Source organism: Hemibagrus wyckioides, linkage group LG06 (genome assembly GCF_019097595.1).
Source record: "Hemibagrus wyckioides isolate EC202008001 linkage group LG06, SWU_Hwy_1.0, whole genome shotgun sequence".
NCBI classification, from domain to species: domain Eukaryota; kingdom Metazoa; phylum Chordata; class Actinopteri; order Siluriformes; family Bagridae; genus Hemibagrus; species Hemibagrus wyckioides.
This window is the reverse complement of record NC_080715.1, coordinates 37,055,752-37,071,854: the sequence shown is the minus strand read 5'-3', so window position 1 is coordinate 37,071,854 and position 16,103 is coordinate 37,055,752. Positions and strand designations below refer to the sequence as shown.

The window sequence follows — 16,103 nt, the reverse complement described above, 5'->3', positions numbered from 1 at the left end:
GGCCTTCACAATACAGCACTTCTCTCTTATGTAGGTTTCACAGAGTCTTGTTCACGACGTCTTCGTTTGATGAGAATGGCATGTGCTTGACTGAGAGAATGGAGAAAGGAACAGAGTGTTTCATGGTTGTGCACTGTTAAAGACAGCACAGCCTGTGGGGATGTGTGTGTGTGTGCGTGCCAAACGAGGCAGAGCTCTGTGGCAGTGTGTCAGCGTACGCCAGAGCGGATCGCTGGCCTCTGATTAATCTGCGTCTCCTGTGAGGGGAAGGAATGAGAGGAGCGGAGCTAGAAAAAGAAAAAAGGGAGACGGACGGTATCTCTGTCCTCGGTGGATTTAAAAAGATACGGCCTGTTCCCTTGGCAATGTGTGAATAGAACACACAAATGGTCTAGACATGGGCAGTTGGATAACCTTTCGAAGCAGTGAGTCACGACGGATGGTTCCAGACCGTTCGCCTCCTACTGCGTCTCATTTTCAGCATGTTAGACGCACTGAATTATGTGTCCTGGGCGAAAGACTGATTTTAGGAACCCATTTGTCTTTTTATCTCTTTTGCCCGCTATTAAACCCATGTTACTTTCAGGTACAATTTACTCTCTATAGATATTGATTGCACGAAGGGTTAACCTTGAGCTAAGGAAACGTCTTTCTTTCCTACAGTGCTCTGGAAGACAGTGCAGCCTGCTTAATATTCTGATACCGTGACAGCTTTGGCACTAGGAGCAAGCCAGCAATATACCCCTTACAGAGAGAGAGGGGGGAAAAAAAAGAAATGTAACATATTTCCTTTGTCGAACTGAGTAAAGCACTCAAAGGCTGCCTCGTCACATGTTCCCAATTTATTAACGTTCATGCTGCCAGTTGTAAGAATTATTAAGCAGATGTGTATATAAAAGGGGGAAAAAGTAATATATTATGATTTGCCTTCTTATTAAAGAGTAGGTAGGTGTACCTAATAAACCGTCTGTGTCATTTTCTATTTATAGAACCTGGCTCATTGCATTCAGTCTTTTTTTTTTTTTTCTTCTGTCCTCTAGACTCAGAGACTCTGAACATAAAGAGATGCGTCCAGCCAAAGAGGCGGCCGATGTTCGAAAGCATCGGCACAGCAGAGGTGAGGAACGTTTAAAACAGCTCACAGTGACGGAAGTCGAGCAGTCACTGAGGATTTAGTGCTGATGCGAAATTTCAATAAACCAGGCATTATGATACCAGTATGATTTCATTTAGCCTGTCACTTTATTCCGATACAGTTCAGACAAATCCCTAATAGATTCCTGTTCACAATATATCCTTACCACACAAGTAAAGGGAAAAGACGCCGGCAGTACACACTATATTCCTGAAAGAACTCTATTTGACATTGACATGAAAAGTGTAGATGTGTTTTCAGTGGATTTAAATTGCAATTTAAACATTTGATTATTGAACTTTGTGATTCTTCTTCTGATAAATTCAACAATTTGTAAAAAAAAAAAAAAAAAAAAAGTATATATATATTTTCTATATATTTTCCCTCTTTCCTAATTGTATTTGTACATTAATCCTATTCTTAGTTTCAGAAAAAAAATTCAGTTTAATTCTATTTTTATCACCTGGATGATGAATTAAAAGCGTTTCACTACATGCTGTACTTTGTATGATTGCGTGTGTAACTATTAAAATTTTATAAATTCACCTCTAGAAGACAGGAGATATTTTGCACAAACTGTTTTCCATGTTCCTTTCTGAAATGCCAAAAAGAGTAATTTGCACAAAAATAAAAAACCCACGTTAAATTTTACTGATTCCAACTATTTTCTCCTGTTTAAATCAAATATATAAAAAAAATCTACTTTTAGTTGCCTGCCTTATCGTATGCATACTGTCTTCACTGCTGAACTCCTTCTCTCTTCGTCTTTGACAGTCGCTGCAGCCGGACGAGTACTTCACCGTGTGCGGAAAGTGCGGCCAGCGAAGTGAAGACCACACGAAATGTGAAAGCTGCGGGAACCCGCTGCCTGCTGAAGTGCCCCTCCTGCCTTCCGTCCCCTCCTCACCTGCCCCTCGAGTGCCTGAACGCTCCCTTCCCTCTCCCGGCTCTCCCAGCATCACTCAGCTCAACAAGAGCTTCTACGGCGTGACGTCGGGTTCGCGCTCTACCCCTGCCGAAACGGCCATGAACCCACCGGCACGCATTACCCGCGGGGGTCTGTTGCTCCCTCACAATGGCGCCAAGCAGACCATGGGGAAGAGGCAGCCTCTCGCCAAGCAGCATGAACTCAACGACCCCAGTGAGTGCGGTTTAGTTGAGAGCAGTGTTATTGATACGGTGTCCATTAGAGCAGAGTTAAGTGGAAGCATCAGTCGCTGCCATTAATTGTTCAATCAGTACACTAAAACAAACATAAACGCCATTCTCAGAATTACCCGTGTCTATATAAAATGTTCCTACGATGCACTTGTCAGCTCACACTCCGCGTTTATTTGCAGTTGTACTGTCGAGCGACGAAGACGACGAGGCTGACAGTTCTAGTACAGGCAGTGTGAACCGGTTGGACAGCGTCTCTCCGAGGCCTGCCGACTCCGCCCACTCCTCCCCGGCACCTTCCGGTGGCAGAGTGGAAGCGGCTGTTAAAGAAGTCACAGACCACGAAGAGCACACATGTGAATTTTTCACTGACATGGACCACCGGAGCATGGTACCCAGAAGGAACCGCTTAAAAGATTCAGTAAGGGCCTGTTCACTTAACACTACTTTTTTTGCCAGGTTTTAGGCAAGATCGTGCTTGTTAGCTTGCATGGTGTGTCTCAGCAAACGCACAACACTGAAAAGGAGATTGTGTAAAAAGTTGAACATCACAGGTTTGTTTAACATTCCAGCAATTTCGAAACACCTTGTCCGAAGACCCGTCTCCATCGAAGAAGCGGAAACTGGGACAAATGCAGAAGTTGGAGAGCATTATTCTAGAGTGCAGGAGCGTACGGATAGGGACTCTTCGCCGGATGGTCACCAAACCCGTCATTGTAAGATTAATGCTACATCTTTAATGTAAAGACACAATCCTTTTTAATCCAGGAAGCTCATTAAAGATTACACACAAGTGTCTGAGCTATGAGCAATGTATGAGCAAATACACCATTTTAATTCTCTCTACATCATGTAGCTTGAATGTATTACAAGAATTTATTTCAAGACAATGAAAAATCTAAGTTTAATTGAGTTATGGAATTAAGACAGAGATGTTCATTGTAGCATAAAGAGACAGATTATTTTTCTTACCCAAGGATTTGTCTCTCTTCTTTTGTCTTTCCCTTTTTCTCTCACAGTTCACAGTAGAGTACATACAGCTAGAGACAGAAGGTATGTAATGGCATATGTTGATCGTTTCTTTGAAAAGATTTATGCTGGATTGCCTAAGGGTTTCAAGGATTTTTTGTCATTTAATTATTACTTATAAATATTAAATGTGACACTAAAAAAAAAGATTGTATGCTTTATTATAGGATTTGATTTATTAGTTTGCTTTTTAAATGAGGGTGATGCTCATGCTCAACATTTAACACCACATCTCTGCAGGGGTTTTCGTCTTGAGTTCAGGATTTTAAGTTAGACATATGTGTGTGTTCTAGCAGTGTATAAAGCAGTGGTGTAAGATTTTATACACAAAGCAGGTGTAGGATAGAATTCCAGCCGAATAGGAAACAAAACTGGGATCTAATTTTTGAATAAGATCTCACCATATTGAGAAATTCATGCGTACAGGTCAGGAGATCGACGTGCTGGAGAAGGTGCGCCTCAGGTCATCGGAGCTGACGAGCTGCGAGTGGTGCAGCGTTCGGAAGCTGCCTGTCCTCTTTTTCCAGACCAGCGACAGCGAGTGTCAGCGCCTGCGCACACAGCTCCACATGTCCCAAGAGAGTGGTGGCCTGTGGTACGACTGCAGCAGCGAAAGTGAGTCTCATTTCAGCTACACAAAATGCTTCCTGTATTCATTATACAGCTTCAAAAGATGGAAGCAACTCAATTATTTTCTCAAATTAATCAAGTCCATATATTGGGAATATACACCAACAGGCATAATTATGACCACCTGCCTAATATTGTGTTGGTCTCCCTTTTGCTGCCTGTCATGCACTGTGTATTCTGACACACTTCTATCAGAACCAGCATTAACAACTTCAGCAATTTGAGCAACAGTAGCTCGTCTGTTGCATCGGATCATACAGGCCAGCCTTCGATCCCCACGTGCACCAATGAGCCTTGACCGCCCATGACCCTGTCACCGGTTCACCACTGTTCCTTCCTTGGACCACTTTTGATAGATACTGACCACTGCAGACCGGGAACACCCCACAAGAGCTGCAGTTTTGGAGATGCTCTGATCCAGTGGTCTAGCCATCACAATTTGTCCCTTCGTCAAACTCGCTCAAATCCTTACACTTGTCCATTTTTCCTGCTTCTAACACATCAACTTCGAGGACAAAATGTTCACCTGCTGCCTAATATATCCCACCCACTAACTGGTGCCATGATGAGGAGATCATCAGTGTTATTCACTTCAGCCCTGTGGTCATAATGTTATGCCTGATTGGTGTATCTATCAAGACTGTAGTATTTTTTATAAGCACAATAATAGAGTAATTATCTGATTTTAGTAACACACAGTCTACAAGATTGAAATATTAGGAGCTGGTAGCTACCCTTGATGAATTTAATAGCTATTAAGGAATTAAATAAGTTTGACATGAACATGTTAATTACAATCATCTTTTCTACAGATCTGGATGAGAAGTACATAGTGTTGATTTTCGAGAACGGCCTCTCCATGCAAGAACAGATGATTTTAGAAGACATCCTGGTAGAAATTGGCCGAAACAACAAGCTTACGCGCTTCCCTGCTAGACTGACCTTCGACGAAGCCAACGTTAGACTGGTTCAGTATAACAAAGCGTCAAAAGAGAAGGAAAAGGTGTGTGACATTTACAATGATCACAAAATGTAATTTGCTTTTAATATCGGCATCTTTATGTACTTAACTACTGATACAACTGTACAATTTCTTGCAATTATTCAGTGGGTCAATCACATGGCAGCAGCACAGTACATAAAATCATGCAGCTGCAGGTCAGATCCGGGTCGTGTTCACAACAAACATCCGCATGTGTTCTCAGTGACTTTGACCATTGTTGTTGGTTTTAGTAGGCTGGTTTGAGGAATTCAAGAATTGCTGATGACCTGAGATTTTCATGGCTACGATAACACACATGCGCATATCGTTCTTTATAATCGTGGTGAGCAGAAAGGAGATCAGCAGTTTCCGAAATGCTCATACCAGCAAATATGGCACCAGCAACCATGTCACGGTCGAAAGCACAGACCTGTAATGGCATGATTTTATGCTCTATGCTTTTATATACACACACACACACACACACACACACCTATACACCTGTACATTTAATGCAATTATACATTCAGCCAATCATAGATCTCTGTCTGTTTGATTCAGAGACAATGATTAAATAGAAGTGAATTGACCGTAAATACAGAATCCTGTGTGTGTCATTTGGTAAGGTGAATAAATCACACAGACTTTCTCAATGGGTTTTAGATTATCATGAATCGTTGTAGCTGAACACTGTAACATTATGGGAAAAGACGGGTACATAAGATTATAATTCTTTCCTGCACCTAATTTTGTACATACAGATTCATCCAGCTTTTTAAAAGAAAGTTTTATAGCACCACAGTGTTGTTTAGTAAGATTTCTGGGAGACACGGGAGATTTCTGGTGAAATAATATCTAGCCTTATCCCCAGGCAAAAGCACAGAAAGCCAAACTGGTTCCATCCCCTCCAACACCTGCCACGACTGCAGCAACAGTCAATGTCTCAGTCACCACGGCAACAGCAACCACAGCGACAGCAGGCACGGTAACAGCGACCCCAGCTGCATCGGCGGAGACGACGGTCCAGACCCGATTTTCTGCTCACCTCCATGGGATCTTCGATGAAGACGATGATGAGGATATGGCAGAGCTGCAGCCTACATTCACAGGCCCCATCATCAAGTAAGATGTTACACGCTACTCATTTCATCTGAAGAACTTCACATCAGCTACATACTTTTTCTGCCCTGCTATATATTTGTTGTTGTTAAACTCCCCCCCCCCCCTTCTTTCTCTACCAGGTTAATAGTGTATCCCCCTCCTCCAGCTAAAGGTGGAATCTCTGTGACCAATGAAGACCTTCACTGTCTAAACGACGGAGAGTTTCTGAACGACGTCATCATAGACTTTTATTTAAAGTAAGTGTCTTATTATATTAAACACTAACCTTTTAGATGTTATAAACAGTAGTTTTATTTCAAGTTAGATATTATGGGACGCTGGTAAATCGGGATGCAACAATACAGTGCTTCGGTTTTTACCCACGGTTTTTGGTTCAGTTCGGATGGCTTGGCAAATGAAAGTGTTTTTTCATTATTCTTTGCTTAGGTGACAGGAACAGTAAGTATGTTAAGAAGGGAAAAAAAACTGGTTTTAGTTGTAATTCACTTTATTTTACTTTACTTTACAAAAATCAACTTGTACACATTCATAGTGTACTGAAAATAATGAAATTAAAAAAAAATATATATATAAAAAATGAACACTGGTAGCTCACAGCACATCAGCTTGATGAATTGCATGCACAATATTCACTGCCTTTATCAATTCTGACAAATTAGCGCTTATATGACTTTATAACTGGGACGGGTTTGGAGTACAGCGCTCTTATTTCCCAATTTTTGTTTCATCGGCATCATAGTCAAAAACAAATCCGAAATGTTCCCACACCACAGATCTGAAAGATGGCGGTTAAATCTCACACCAGCATCACAAGCATCCCCTAACTTTAGCGCTCACTGATTGGATATTTACTCGCAGGGAGGCATGTCTGTCTCAGCGCGTAGCCATACAGTACAGGCAAACACCAAACAGGCGGTTCAGACAGTAATAAAGCGCATGGAAATTATTTCAACGAAAAACCCACGATTCACATACACGTGTTGAACCATGGAGGTCGTACCGAATGCTTCAATATTATATTGAGTATTGTGGCATCCCTACTGGTAAACTATAACCGTTTTCAGTGGAAGGTTGGAAGATGGCAGAATCAAGGGGAAAAAATAGTTTTGATGGACAAGAAGGTGACCTGAACCAATTTATGGTTATTTTTTTCCTAGAAGTGTTTATGGGTTGCTGTTTTAATTCAGGGCTTCTCAAATAGTTTTAGACTGTGATCCCATTTTCTTGGTCTTTTGTTATGAGAGATGGGTCTGAGTTTTACTCATGAAAATCTACCATTAATTAACTAAATCCTACTTGGTCCTAAATTCGTAAGTACTATAAATCAGACTTGATTAGTAAATCCAAATTGCACATACGCTATGTTGCCAAAGGTTTTTGGATGTCTGCCTTTGCATACACATGAATGTAATATGGAGTTGTCCCGCCCTTTGCAGCTACAACAGCTTCAACTCTTCTGAGAAGGTATAGGAGTGTGTTTATGGGAATGTTTGACCGTTCCTCTAGAAGCACATTTGTGAGGTCAGGCACTGATGTTGGACGAGAAGGCATAATTCTAATTCATCCTGAAGGTGTTCTATCAGGTTGAGGTCAGAACTCTCTCATCCATGTCTTTATGGACCTTGCTTTGTACACTGGTGTACAGTCATGTTGGAACAGGAAGGGGTCATCCCCAAACTGTTCCTACAAAGTTGGGAGCATGAAATTGTCTAAAATGTCTTGGTATGCTGAAGCATTAGGAGTTCCTTTCACTGGAACTAAGAGGTTAAGCTCAAGCCCTGAAAAACAACACCTGAATTCAATGATTTGGAGGGGTGTTCCAAAACTTTTGCCAATATAGTGTATGCTTCAAAAGGCAGAATATCAGTACCAAGAACTTTCTTAGCACTCTGTGTACTTTTGAGATCTTTCATTAGAATAAATGTGCAGTTACATAATGAAAAAGATCACTTTGTTGTTATTGCAGGTATCTCTTTCTGGAGAAGTTGAAAAAGGAGGATGCATGCAGGAGTCATGTTTTTAGCTCCTTTTTCTACAAGAGACTTAACCAGAGAGAAAGAAGAAGTGCACCGGACACAACCAACCTACCGTAGGTTCTTCTCAGATCATACGTGACTTAGCTCTGCCACAAAAATTTCATTCACACAGGACCAACCTGCTGTGTGTGTGTGTGTGTGTGTGTGTATTGCTTTAATCAGATTGCCTTTTGTAATTCTTCCTAGAATACAGAAGAGGAAGCACAATCGGGTAAAAACATGGACGCGGCATGTGGACCTTTTTCAGAAGGACTTCATCTTTGTTCCCATCAATGAGTCGTAAGCTATTGATGCTAAGTCAAATGAAACCGTAGCTGATCTTTTGAGTATGAACAATGTGCTGGGGTATGCTGTTACAGGAGAATAATTCACAGTTGGATGGTGTGATAAGGCCTAAAGCTGATCGTTTTTCTATAACTGCACAAACTTGCATACAGAAGATTTTTATTTCATTAATTTCAATTCACTTCTATTTGTATAACAGTGAACATTGTCACACAGCAGCTTTACAGAAATATAACATATGCCTAATGAGCAAGCCAGATGTGATGGTGAGGAAAACTCCCTGAGACAACAAAATGCTGACACTGTGGACTCCATTAATCTTAAATAAATAATTGCTTACCAAGAGAGTCACCATATTAACCATTATAACAACTACAGAATACCATCATTTATATATAAATAGAATAATATGGATAATGATCCATATACACCGATCAGGCATAACATTATGACCCCTGACAGGTGACATGAATAACACTGCTGATCTCCTCATCATGGCACCTGTTAGTGGGTGGGATATATTAGGCAGCAAGTGAACATTTTGTCCTCAAAGTTGATGTGTTAGAAACAGGAAAAATGGACAAGCGTAAGGATTTGAGCGAGTTTGACCAGGGCCATATTGTGATGGCTAGACGACTGGATCAGAGCATCTCCAAAACTGCAGCTCTTGTGGGGTGTTCCCGGTCTGCAGTGGTCAGTATCTATCAAAAGTGGTCCAAGGAAGGAACAGTGGTGAACCGGCGACAGGGTCATGGGCGGCCAAGGCTCATTGATGCACTTGTTGAGCGAAGGCTGGCCCGTGTGATCCGATCTAACAGACGAGCTACTGTTGCTGAATAAATTAATGCTGGTTCTGATAGAAAGGTGTCTGAATACACAGTGCAGGACGGGTCAGGGCTGTTTTGGCAGCAAAATGGGGACCAACACAATGTTAGGCAGGTGGTCATAATGTTATGCCTGGTCAGAGAATGTTTATATATAAACACTGTGTATATATGAATCATTAGCCATATTAGTCCCTGTGAAATAGCTGTGAATATAGGCAATAAAATAAAACTCATTACAGTTGGCAATCCTGTCATTCCTGTTATTTTAAAAAAAAGTGCCAACAGCACTAGATTGTAAATGGTCTTATTCCTAAGATCAGAAATATTACTTGTGTTACACAGTCTTTCATAATTGCAATGCTGATTGTTCTCCTTCTCCATTTCTCTCTTCATTTCTCCCATTATCCTGTGAGCAGCGCACACTGGTATCTTGCAGTGATCTGCTTCCCGGGACTAGAGGGACCTTCCATGGAGCCCAATCCTCATTATCAGCCCCAGACCCAGTCCCAAACCCAGGCTTCGTCCCCATCTGAATTGGGGAGCGCCGTCTTAGACGAAGGAGGCATGGAGGAGCCCTCGCCTCACACGGAGCCGCTCTCCTTTAATCCAGAGGATGTTAATTCAGAAGCTGAAGGACAGGACGTGAGCCACTCGAGTATTCCTTCCTGTCCACACCGAGCCCCAGAGCACAGCTGCACGCACAGCCAAAGGGTCAATGGACAGATTCAGTCACATTTCACAGGTAAGTGTTACAGAAGGATCTGAAGCATGTCATGAAGAGTGAGTATTTCTGTTTCAAAAGTGTTGATAACGGTGTCTTTCTGGTTTGTAAGATGCTTTGCAAAGAATCAGCGTGTGTTATAGCAGTGAAGATCCTGGCACCTTCTCTGATGACCAGAGCTCTTCTCATGTGAGTGTTTTGTCTCACTCTTTTGTATTCACCAATTCAGGGCCTGTTATGTTCATTCGTTTGTACGTATGAAGAGTTAAAAGCATGCGATTTTAAGAAGATTCTTATCTCAGCAAAGAGTAAAGCATAGAGAAAACAATAAGGGGCGGAGGGCAAAAGTTTTAATTTGCATACATATTACTGCTTTCCACTCTTCTCAGTTCAAGTAACCATTCTGTGGCACAGCACAATGAGGATTATTCCCTGAAGTGCATTACTTTCATATAATCACCCCGTCTGGAGTTTGGTAATCCATTTATACCACATAATTTTACCACATTACAATGTTTGATTCAGATATACAGAGAACCATAAACTGTTCTCTCCAAAATTCTTTCCTGTGCTGGGAAGCTTTGCAAAGCACTGGAAATGTTAACAGGAGACTCTCTTCCCATAAGTATTAAAAAAAAAAATATATCTCCAAACTCTTCGATTATGTGACACATCCTATGTATACGTCCCTGTGTGCAGTGTTACTATAGAAACAACAACTTTCTGATGTATACAGAAACAATGCGCACCTTCTGACCAAGCATTCAACTGTGTTTTGTCAGTCTAAATCATTGAAAAACTGAAACGAATTGTGGGAGGAAAATGTAATTAAATCTAACAGTTATAGAAAATGTGCTGACAGAATGGATATACTGTTTATAGTTTATGTGCTCCTGGCTCTACGTCTTACTGTTTGTATCGTCCGTGCGATTCTCTTTGCAGGATGAATGCAGTGAGGATGGAGCACTAGCGGACGACACCGCAACGTCAGAGAGCATGGAGTGGGCATCTAAACCAACCATCTGCAAACAGTGAGTACACCTACCGAGCAAGGGAACATGTATCATGTTCCTGATGTATAGCAAGTAAAACATCCATGCCATTTTCTCTGGTATTGGATAACTAGCTTGATCTTTCTCACTACTATTCATTTGGCTGATTTTATTATTGGAGTTAATGGAGTGAAAATGAAAATGGTGTCTGGAAGCAAATCAAATGTCTGACTAAACTCCGAGAGATACTTGGGTTATACTTTTCTGTAAAAGGTTGATCTACACTACTCACAAAAAGTTAACGATATTCGTCTTTCGGGTGAAATTTCAGGATGCACCTAAAATGCACTATAACCTTTACAGGTGAACTTAATTTGACCTTCTCTACACTTTTGAATGCACATGTCCAACTGTTCAGTGTTTCAGTACTTTCTGCAGAACTTGCTGTTCTCTAACAAGGTGCTTAACGGCAAAATTCACAACCGGTGTTTGATCCATGAATCGACCAATAAATTTTCTGGTTCAATTAGAATTGGTATTTAAACAGTCCTCTTCATCATGCTGTTCACATTTTGACATCATGAGACCAAGACCACACCTAACAATTGATCAACAGTACCTCGCCATTGCGAGGCTTCAAACAGGATGTTCTCAGAGGGAAGTGGCCACTGAGCTTAGAGTGTCACAGAGTGTCATCAGCAGGTTGATACAGAGATATAGAGAGACTGGAAGAGTCACAGAAAGGCATAGAAGTGGACGTCCTTTGGCCACATCCCACGTTGATGACCGCTTCATTGTGAATAGTGCCCTGCGGAACCGGATGATGAATGCCACTCAACTCCAGGCACATTTAAGGGAGGTGAGAGGCACCCAAGTGTCACGTCAGACCATTCGAAACCATTTACATCAGCGTGGTCTGTGTGCTAGACGACCTGCAATGGTACCTGACCACACCACCAGGCCAGGGAGCATTTACGCTGGACGAGGGACCAGTGGGCCTCAGTGCTGTTCTCTGATGAAAGTCGATTCATGTTGAGCAGAAATGATGGCCGCCAACGATGTTGGAGACGTCAAGGAGAGCGCTGTGCATCAGCCACTGTTGTGGTGGTGTTACAGTCTGGGCAGGTGTGTCTACTCAATACAGAACTGCCCCACATCTTGTGAATGGTACAGTGACAAGCCAGTACTACCTGAATAACATCATTAATCCAGTCATTGTGCCCCTGCATGAACAACACAGACCTAATTTCATCTTCATGGACGACAATGCTCCAGCTCATCAAGGTCACATCATTAGGGAACGGCTGCTGGAAGCTGGGGTACCTCAAATGGAGTGACCTGCACTTTCTCCAGACCTGAATCCCATGGAAAACCTATGGGATCAGCTGAGTCGACCGTGTAGAGGCTCGTAACCCTGCACCCCAGAACCTCAATGACCTGAGGGCCGCCCTTCAAGAAGAGTGGAATGCCATGCCTCAGCAGACAATAAGTCGACTCGTGAACAGCATGAGACGTCGTTGTCAAGTTGCAATTGATGGTCAAGGGCACATGACAAATTATTGAGACGTTGATATTTTTTGTTGTGGTATACCCACCACTGTTGTTGGCTTTTGTTTCAATAAATTGTTTAAGATGAGGAAATCACCATTGCATGCTTCTACTTAAATGCCCTACTTTCATGATATAATATCACTGTAGCGTGAACTTTTTACATTTTCCATAAATTTCAACCAAAAGCCAAATATCCTCAACTTTTTGTGAGTAGTGTATATTAGTTATGCAGTCGATACATACAGTAAGAACAAGGTCAAGTAAGTAAGTGTAAATTTAGCCTTTGTACATGCTTGTTTTATGACTTGTGCAAAGCATTTTATTGCCACTAGGGGGCAGCATAAGCTAGATTTCTACATTGACCATACATAGAGTGAGGATAAAAATCAGACTTGATAGATTCCTGATATCATAGAAAACAAAGAAATGAAATGTTCAATTCAAGATCAAAAGGTCAGGCTTACTTTGAGTATGCTTTTACACACCGAACAGGTATAACATTATGACCACCTGCCTAATATTGTGTTGGTCTCCCTTTTGCTGCCAAAACAGCCCTATCCTTTCTATCAGAACCAGCATTAACTTCTTCAGCAATTTGATCAACAGTAGCTCATCTGTTAGATCGGATCACACGGGTCAGCCTTCAGTCCCCACGTGCATCAGTGACCCTTGGCCGTCCATGACCCTATCACTGGTTCACCACTGTTCCTTCCTTGGACCACTTTTGATAGATACTGACCACTGCAGACCAGGAACACCCCACAAGAGCTGCAGTTTTGGAGATGCTCTGATCCAGTGGTCTAGCCATCACAATTTGGCCCTTCAATATTCACTTCACCTCTTACTGCTCTGAATGTTATGACTGATTGGTGTATGGTTAAGTTCATGCCCATTGTTATTAAAACAAAAGGGGGACATATATGTACGCTACAATGTTCTAAAATTCATGTTGCTAATTATTTAATTAGTTATTGTTAATTAATTAATTATAAAACATTTTCTTAAATTAGGATCAAAAGCAAATTTGTCAGTGGTTTTAAACATGTCGGACTTTTGGACCCGAGTTAAACTGTAATAGTGGAGAAAATATCAGCTAACCATCCTAATGAACATCCCTCAAGTGTTGATCATTGTGATGTGCTCCTCTCTCAGACCGTGTATCCTCATCATGGACTCGTTGCGAGGCCCTGCCAGATCTACAGTGGTGAAGACATTGCGAGAGTAGGTTGTCTTTACTGCCGATTTGTATTTTTCTTTGCATTTATTACACAGAAATTGAACATTTTCTTCTTAGGAGGATATTTGAGTGTTCACTCACTCATTTGCACTTGTGTGTGTGTTTGCCCAGGTATCTGGAGGTGGAATGGGAAGTGAAGAAAGGCACTCAAAGGAGTTTTGGAAAAGACTTGATGAAGGGCTCAAGCCCGCGGGTGCCACAACAGGATAATTTCAGCGACTGTGGCGTCTACGTGCTGCAATATGTCGAGAGCTTCTTTGAGGTATAGCGAGAGTCATATGGGACAATAACTGTGTAACAGATCAGACTCGAGTCTATTGTACAGTCATATGTACGGAAAACAGTGTTGTAACGGTCTCCCTAAAATCTTCTGAGGAGGCAAGCTACACAAATTTGAAGGAGGGTTATAACAAACCCTTGTGCTATAACTTAGACATAATACACCATAAAAGTAACTTTAAAGTTTATATGAAAGGACACATAAAACATTCGCATAAACAAACCCCCAAAACATAACAACCGCTGCAATACAAAAACCCAAAGTCATACACATGCAATTCGGTCACTGCTGTTTGGAAAGGACAGAAAGAACGGAAACCTTATCTGACCATTGTCCTATTGTCCATATAGTAATCCGAATGTCCTGTATATTGATGTCCGTTGTGCTAGTTGCTGAGATGAAGAGAAATTGAAGAAATGGCAGTTGAAGATGAATCAAAATCCAACTGAGATCCAATCACCATGTGCTGAAGTTTACGCCAATCTGGCACCATCTTCCATTTGTCCTTATGTCTTTAAAACAAACTAATTCAGACTGCATCAGAACATAAAGCCAACAACATATGCCGATGAAAGGCAGGGGCTTCATTGTGTTCGAGTTGTTCTGATTGGACAGCCTGCATGTTGGGAGCATTGCAAATGGACTGGACACGATTTTTAAATGAACTCAGGGAGGCTGACCGATTTGATTTTGAAAGATAAGTTCTCTTGCCATATAGAATACATTATTATAGAAACATTATCGTAATAGATAGAACGTTTTAACTTGCAGCCAAATTAACCATCTTCTGACCAATCAGAATGAAGGAGAGTATTTTAGGAAGCTCACACGTTCAGTGAAAACAGGTTAAAAAAAGGCAGGTGTGTGATTATTTGTAAGCATTGCTCTCGGACATTAGAGAGCGCCATTTACTTTAAATAAATGCAAAAGGAAAAATCTGCAAGCTAACGTTTTAGAGTTATATTAAACACTTGTATCTTTTTTTTTCCACTTTTTCAAAGAATCCTGTGCCAAGCTTCCATCTTCCTATGAACTTATTGGACTGGTTCCTTCAGCAACGGATGAAGACTAAACGCGAGGAGATCAAGGAGCTTATTCTAAAGATCCAGTCCCAACAACAGTTGGACCGGGAGAACTCTGGGCAGGACCTGGACGTCGGAGAGGTCTGCGAAGACCTGGACATTGGAGACGCCTTAGAGTCGGCCGACCTCATCCCACCAATCAGCTCATGAAACTCTAGCCCCTTGCTGCTATAGCTCTTATGAAACGGTTCTGTTGGCGCCGCCCCCAATCAACCTAACCCCGCCCCCCACATACACGGCACTGACAGCTAGTCTGGGCCTCGTCATGATCGTACGCTGCTGGACGACTCCTCCGTGACAACAACTGTTTCCTTTTTTTTTTTTTTTTTTTCTTCTCCTTCCTTAACAAAAGAGCAAGAAGACTTCATTTGTATTAAAGAAAACATGTATATATGCTGAACAGTTTTTTTGTTTGTTTGTTTGTTTGTTTGTTTTTTTGCTGACTTGTGAATTTGACCTCTCACGATCTCGTCTCTCAACTTAAAAGTATTCATTCATCTGTTGACATCATAAAGGGCACAGACAGCCCTGACCTCTCCACGAAGCCTGAACAGTAACTGTTTAATGTCTCGTTCTGTCTGTACTTCAAATGCGCTTTTCACCACAGAAAACAATCCGTTGTTTGTAGGCTGATTATCCAAAAACATCTGGATCTTTGGGTTGTTTTTTTTTTGTTTGTTTGTTTTTTTAAGCTTCTCTCATGGCATAACACCGTTGCTAGTCAGTGCCTGTCAGAGCTTTATACAATGTTACCACATGTAAGTGGACCTCATTTTCAATATTAAAACTATTTGAGATGCAAGAGTGCACATCTGCCTTAGTTCACACAGATATAAAGCATTTGAAACGGAGGGTCATGAGTGCTCTTTTCTATTCTTTACTGGTCTGCAATAAATATAATATAATTACATAATAAAGTGAGTAAAATTGATAGTAATTGACGACGGGAACTTCTGATTATTTTTCTGTAAATGAGTCACACTGGATCCTAAATACTCGTACGTTTATGACTGTATTGCGTCATACTTGTGTCCAT

At 41.4% G+C, this 16,103-nt stretch overlaps 1 protein-coding gene across 5 annotated transcripts in view; it reads left to right on the top strand.

Moving 5' to 3' along the window:
* senp6a (SUMO specific peptidase 6a) overlaps positions 1 to 16,004 on the top strand; it is a 28,387-nt gene extending 12,383 nt beyond the window's left edge. For all 5 annotated transcript variants that reach the window (XM_058392734.1, XM_058392732.1, XM_058392735.1 and 2 more), the window contains 17 exons: positions 1,041 to 1,117; positions 1,910 to 2,276; positions 2,476 to 2,714; positions 2,866 to 3,009; positions 3,313 to 3,346; positions 3,749 to 3,937; positions 4,765 to 4,955; positions 5,806 to 6,056; positions 6,176 to 6,292; positions 8,023 to 8,145; positions 8,279 to 8,371; positions 9,621 to 9,946; positions 10,038 to 10,114; positions 10,868 to 10,956; positions 13,621 to 13,689; positions 13,817 to 13,967; positions 14,987 to 16,004. In XM_058392734.1, coding sequence (XP_058248717.1) covers positions 1,041 to 1,117; positions 1,910 to 2,276; positions 2,476 to 2,714; positions 2,866 to 3,009; positions 3,313 to 3,346; positions 3,749 to 3,937; positions 4,765 to 4,955; positions 5,806 to 6,056; positions 6,176 to 6,292; positions 8,023 to 8,145; positions 8,279 to 8,371; positions 9,621 to 9,946; positions 10,038 to 10,114; positions 10,868 to 10,956; positions 13,621 to 13,689; positions 13,817 to 13,967; positions 14,987 to 15,217 — 2,768 coding nt within the window. In that variant the 3' untranslated portion in view covers positions 15,218 to 16,004. The remainder of the gene's footprint in view (positions 1 to 1,040; positions 1,118 to 1,909; positions 2,277 to 2,475; positions 2,715 to 2,865; positions 3,010 to 3,312; positions 3,347 to 3,748; positions 3,938 to 4,764; positions 4,956 to 5,805; positions 6,057 to 6,175; positions 6,293 to 8,022; positions 8,146 to 8,278; positions 8,372 to 9,620; positions 9,947 to 10,037; positions 10,115 to 10,867; positions 10,957 to 13,620; positions 13,690 to 13,816; positions 13,968 to 14,986) is intronic.
* Positions 16,005 to 16,103: the final 99 nt, after the last annotated feature.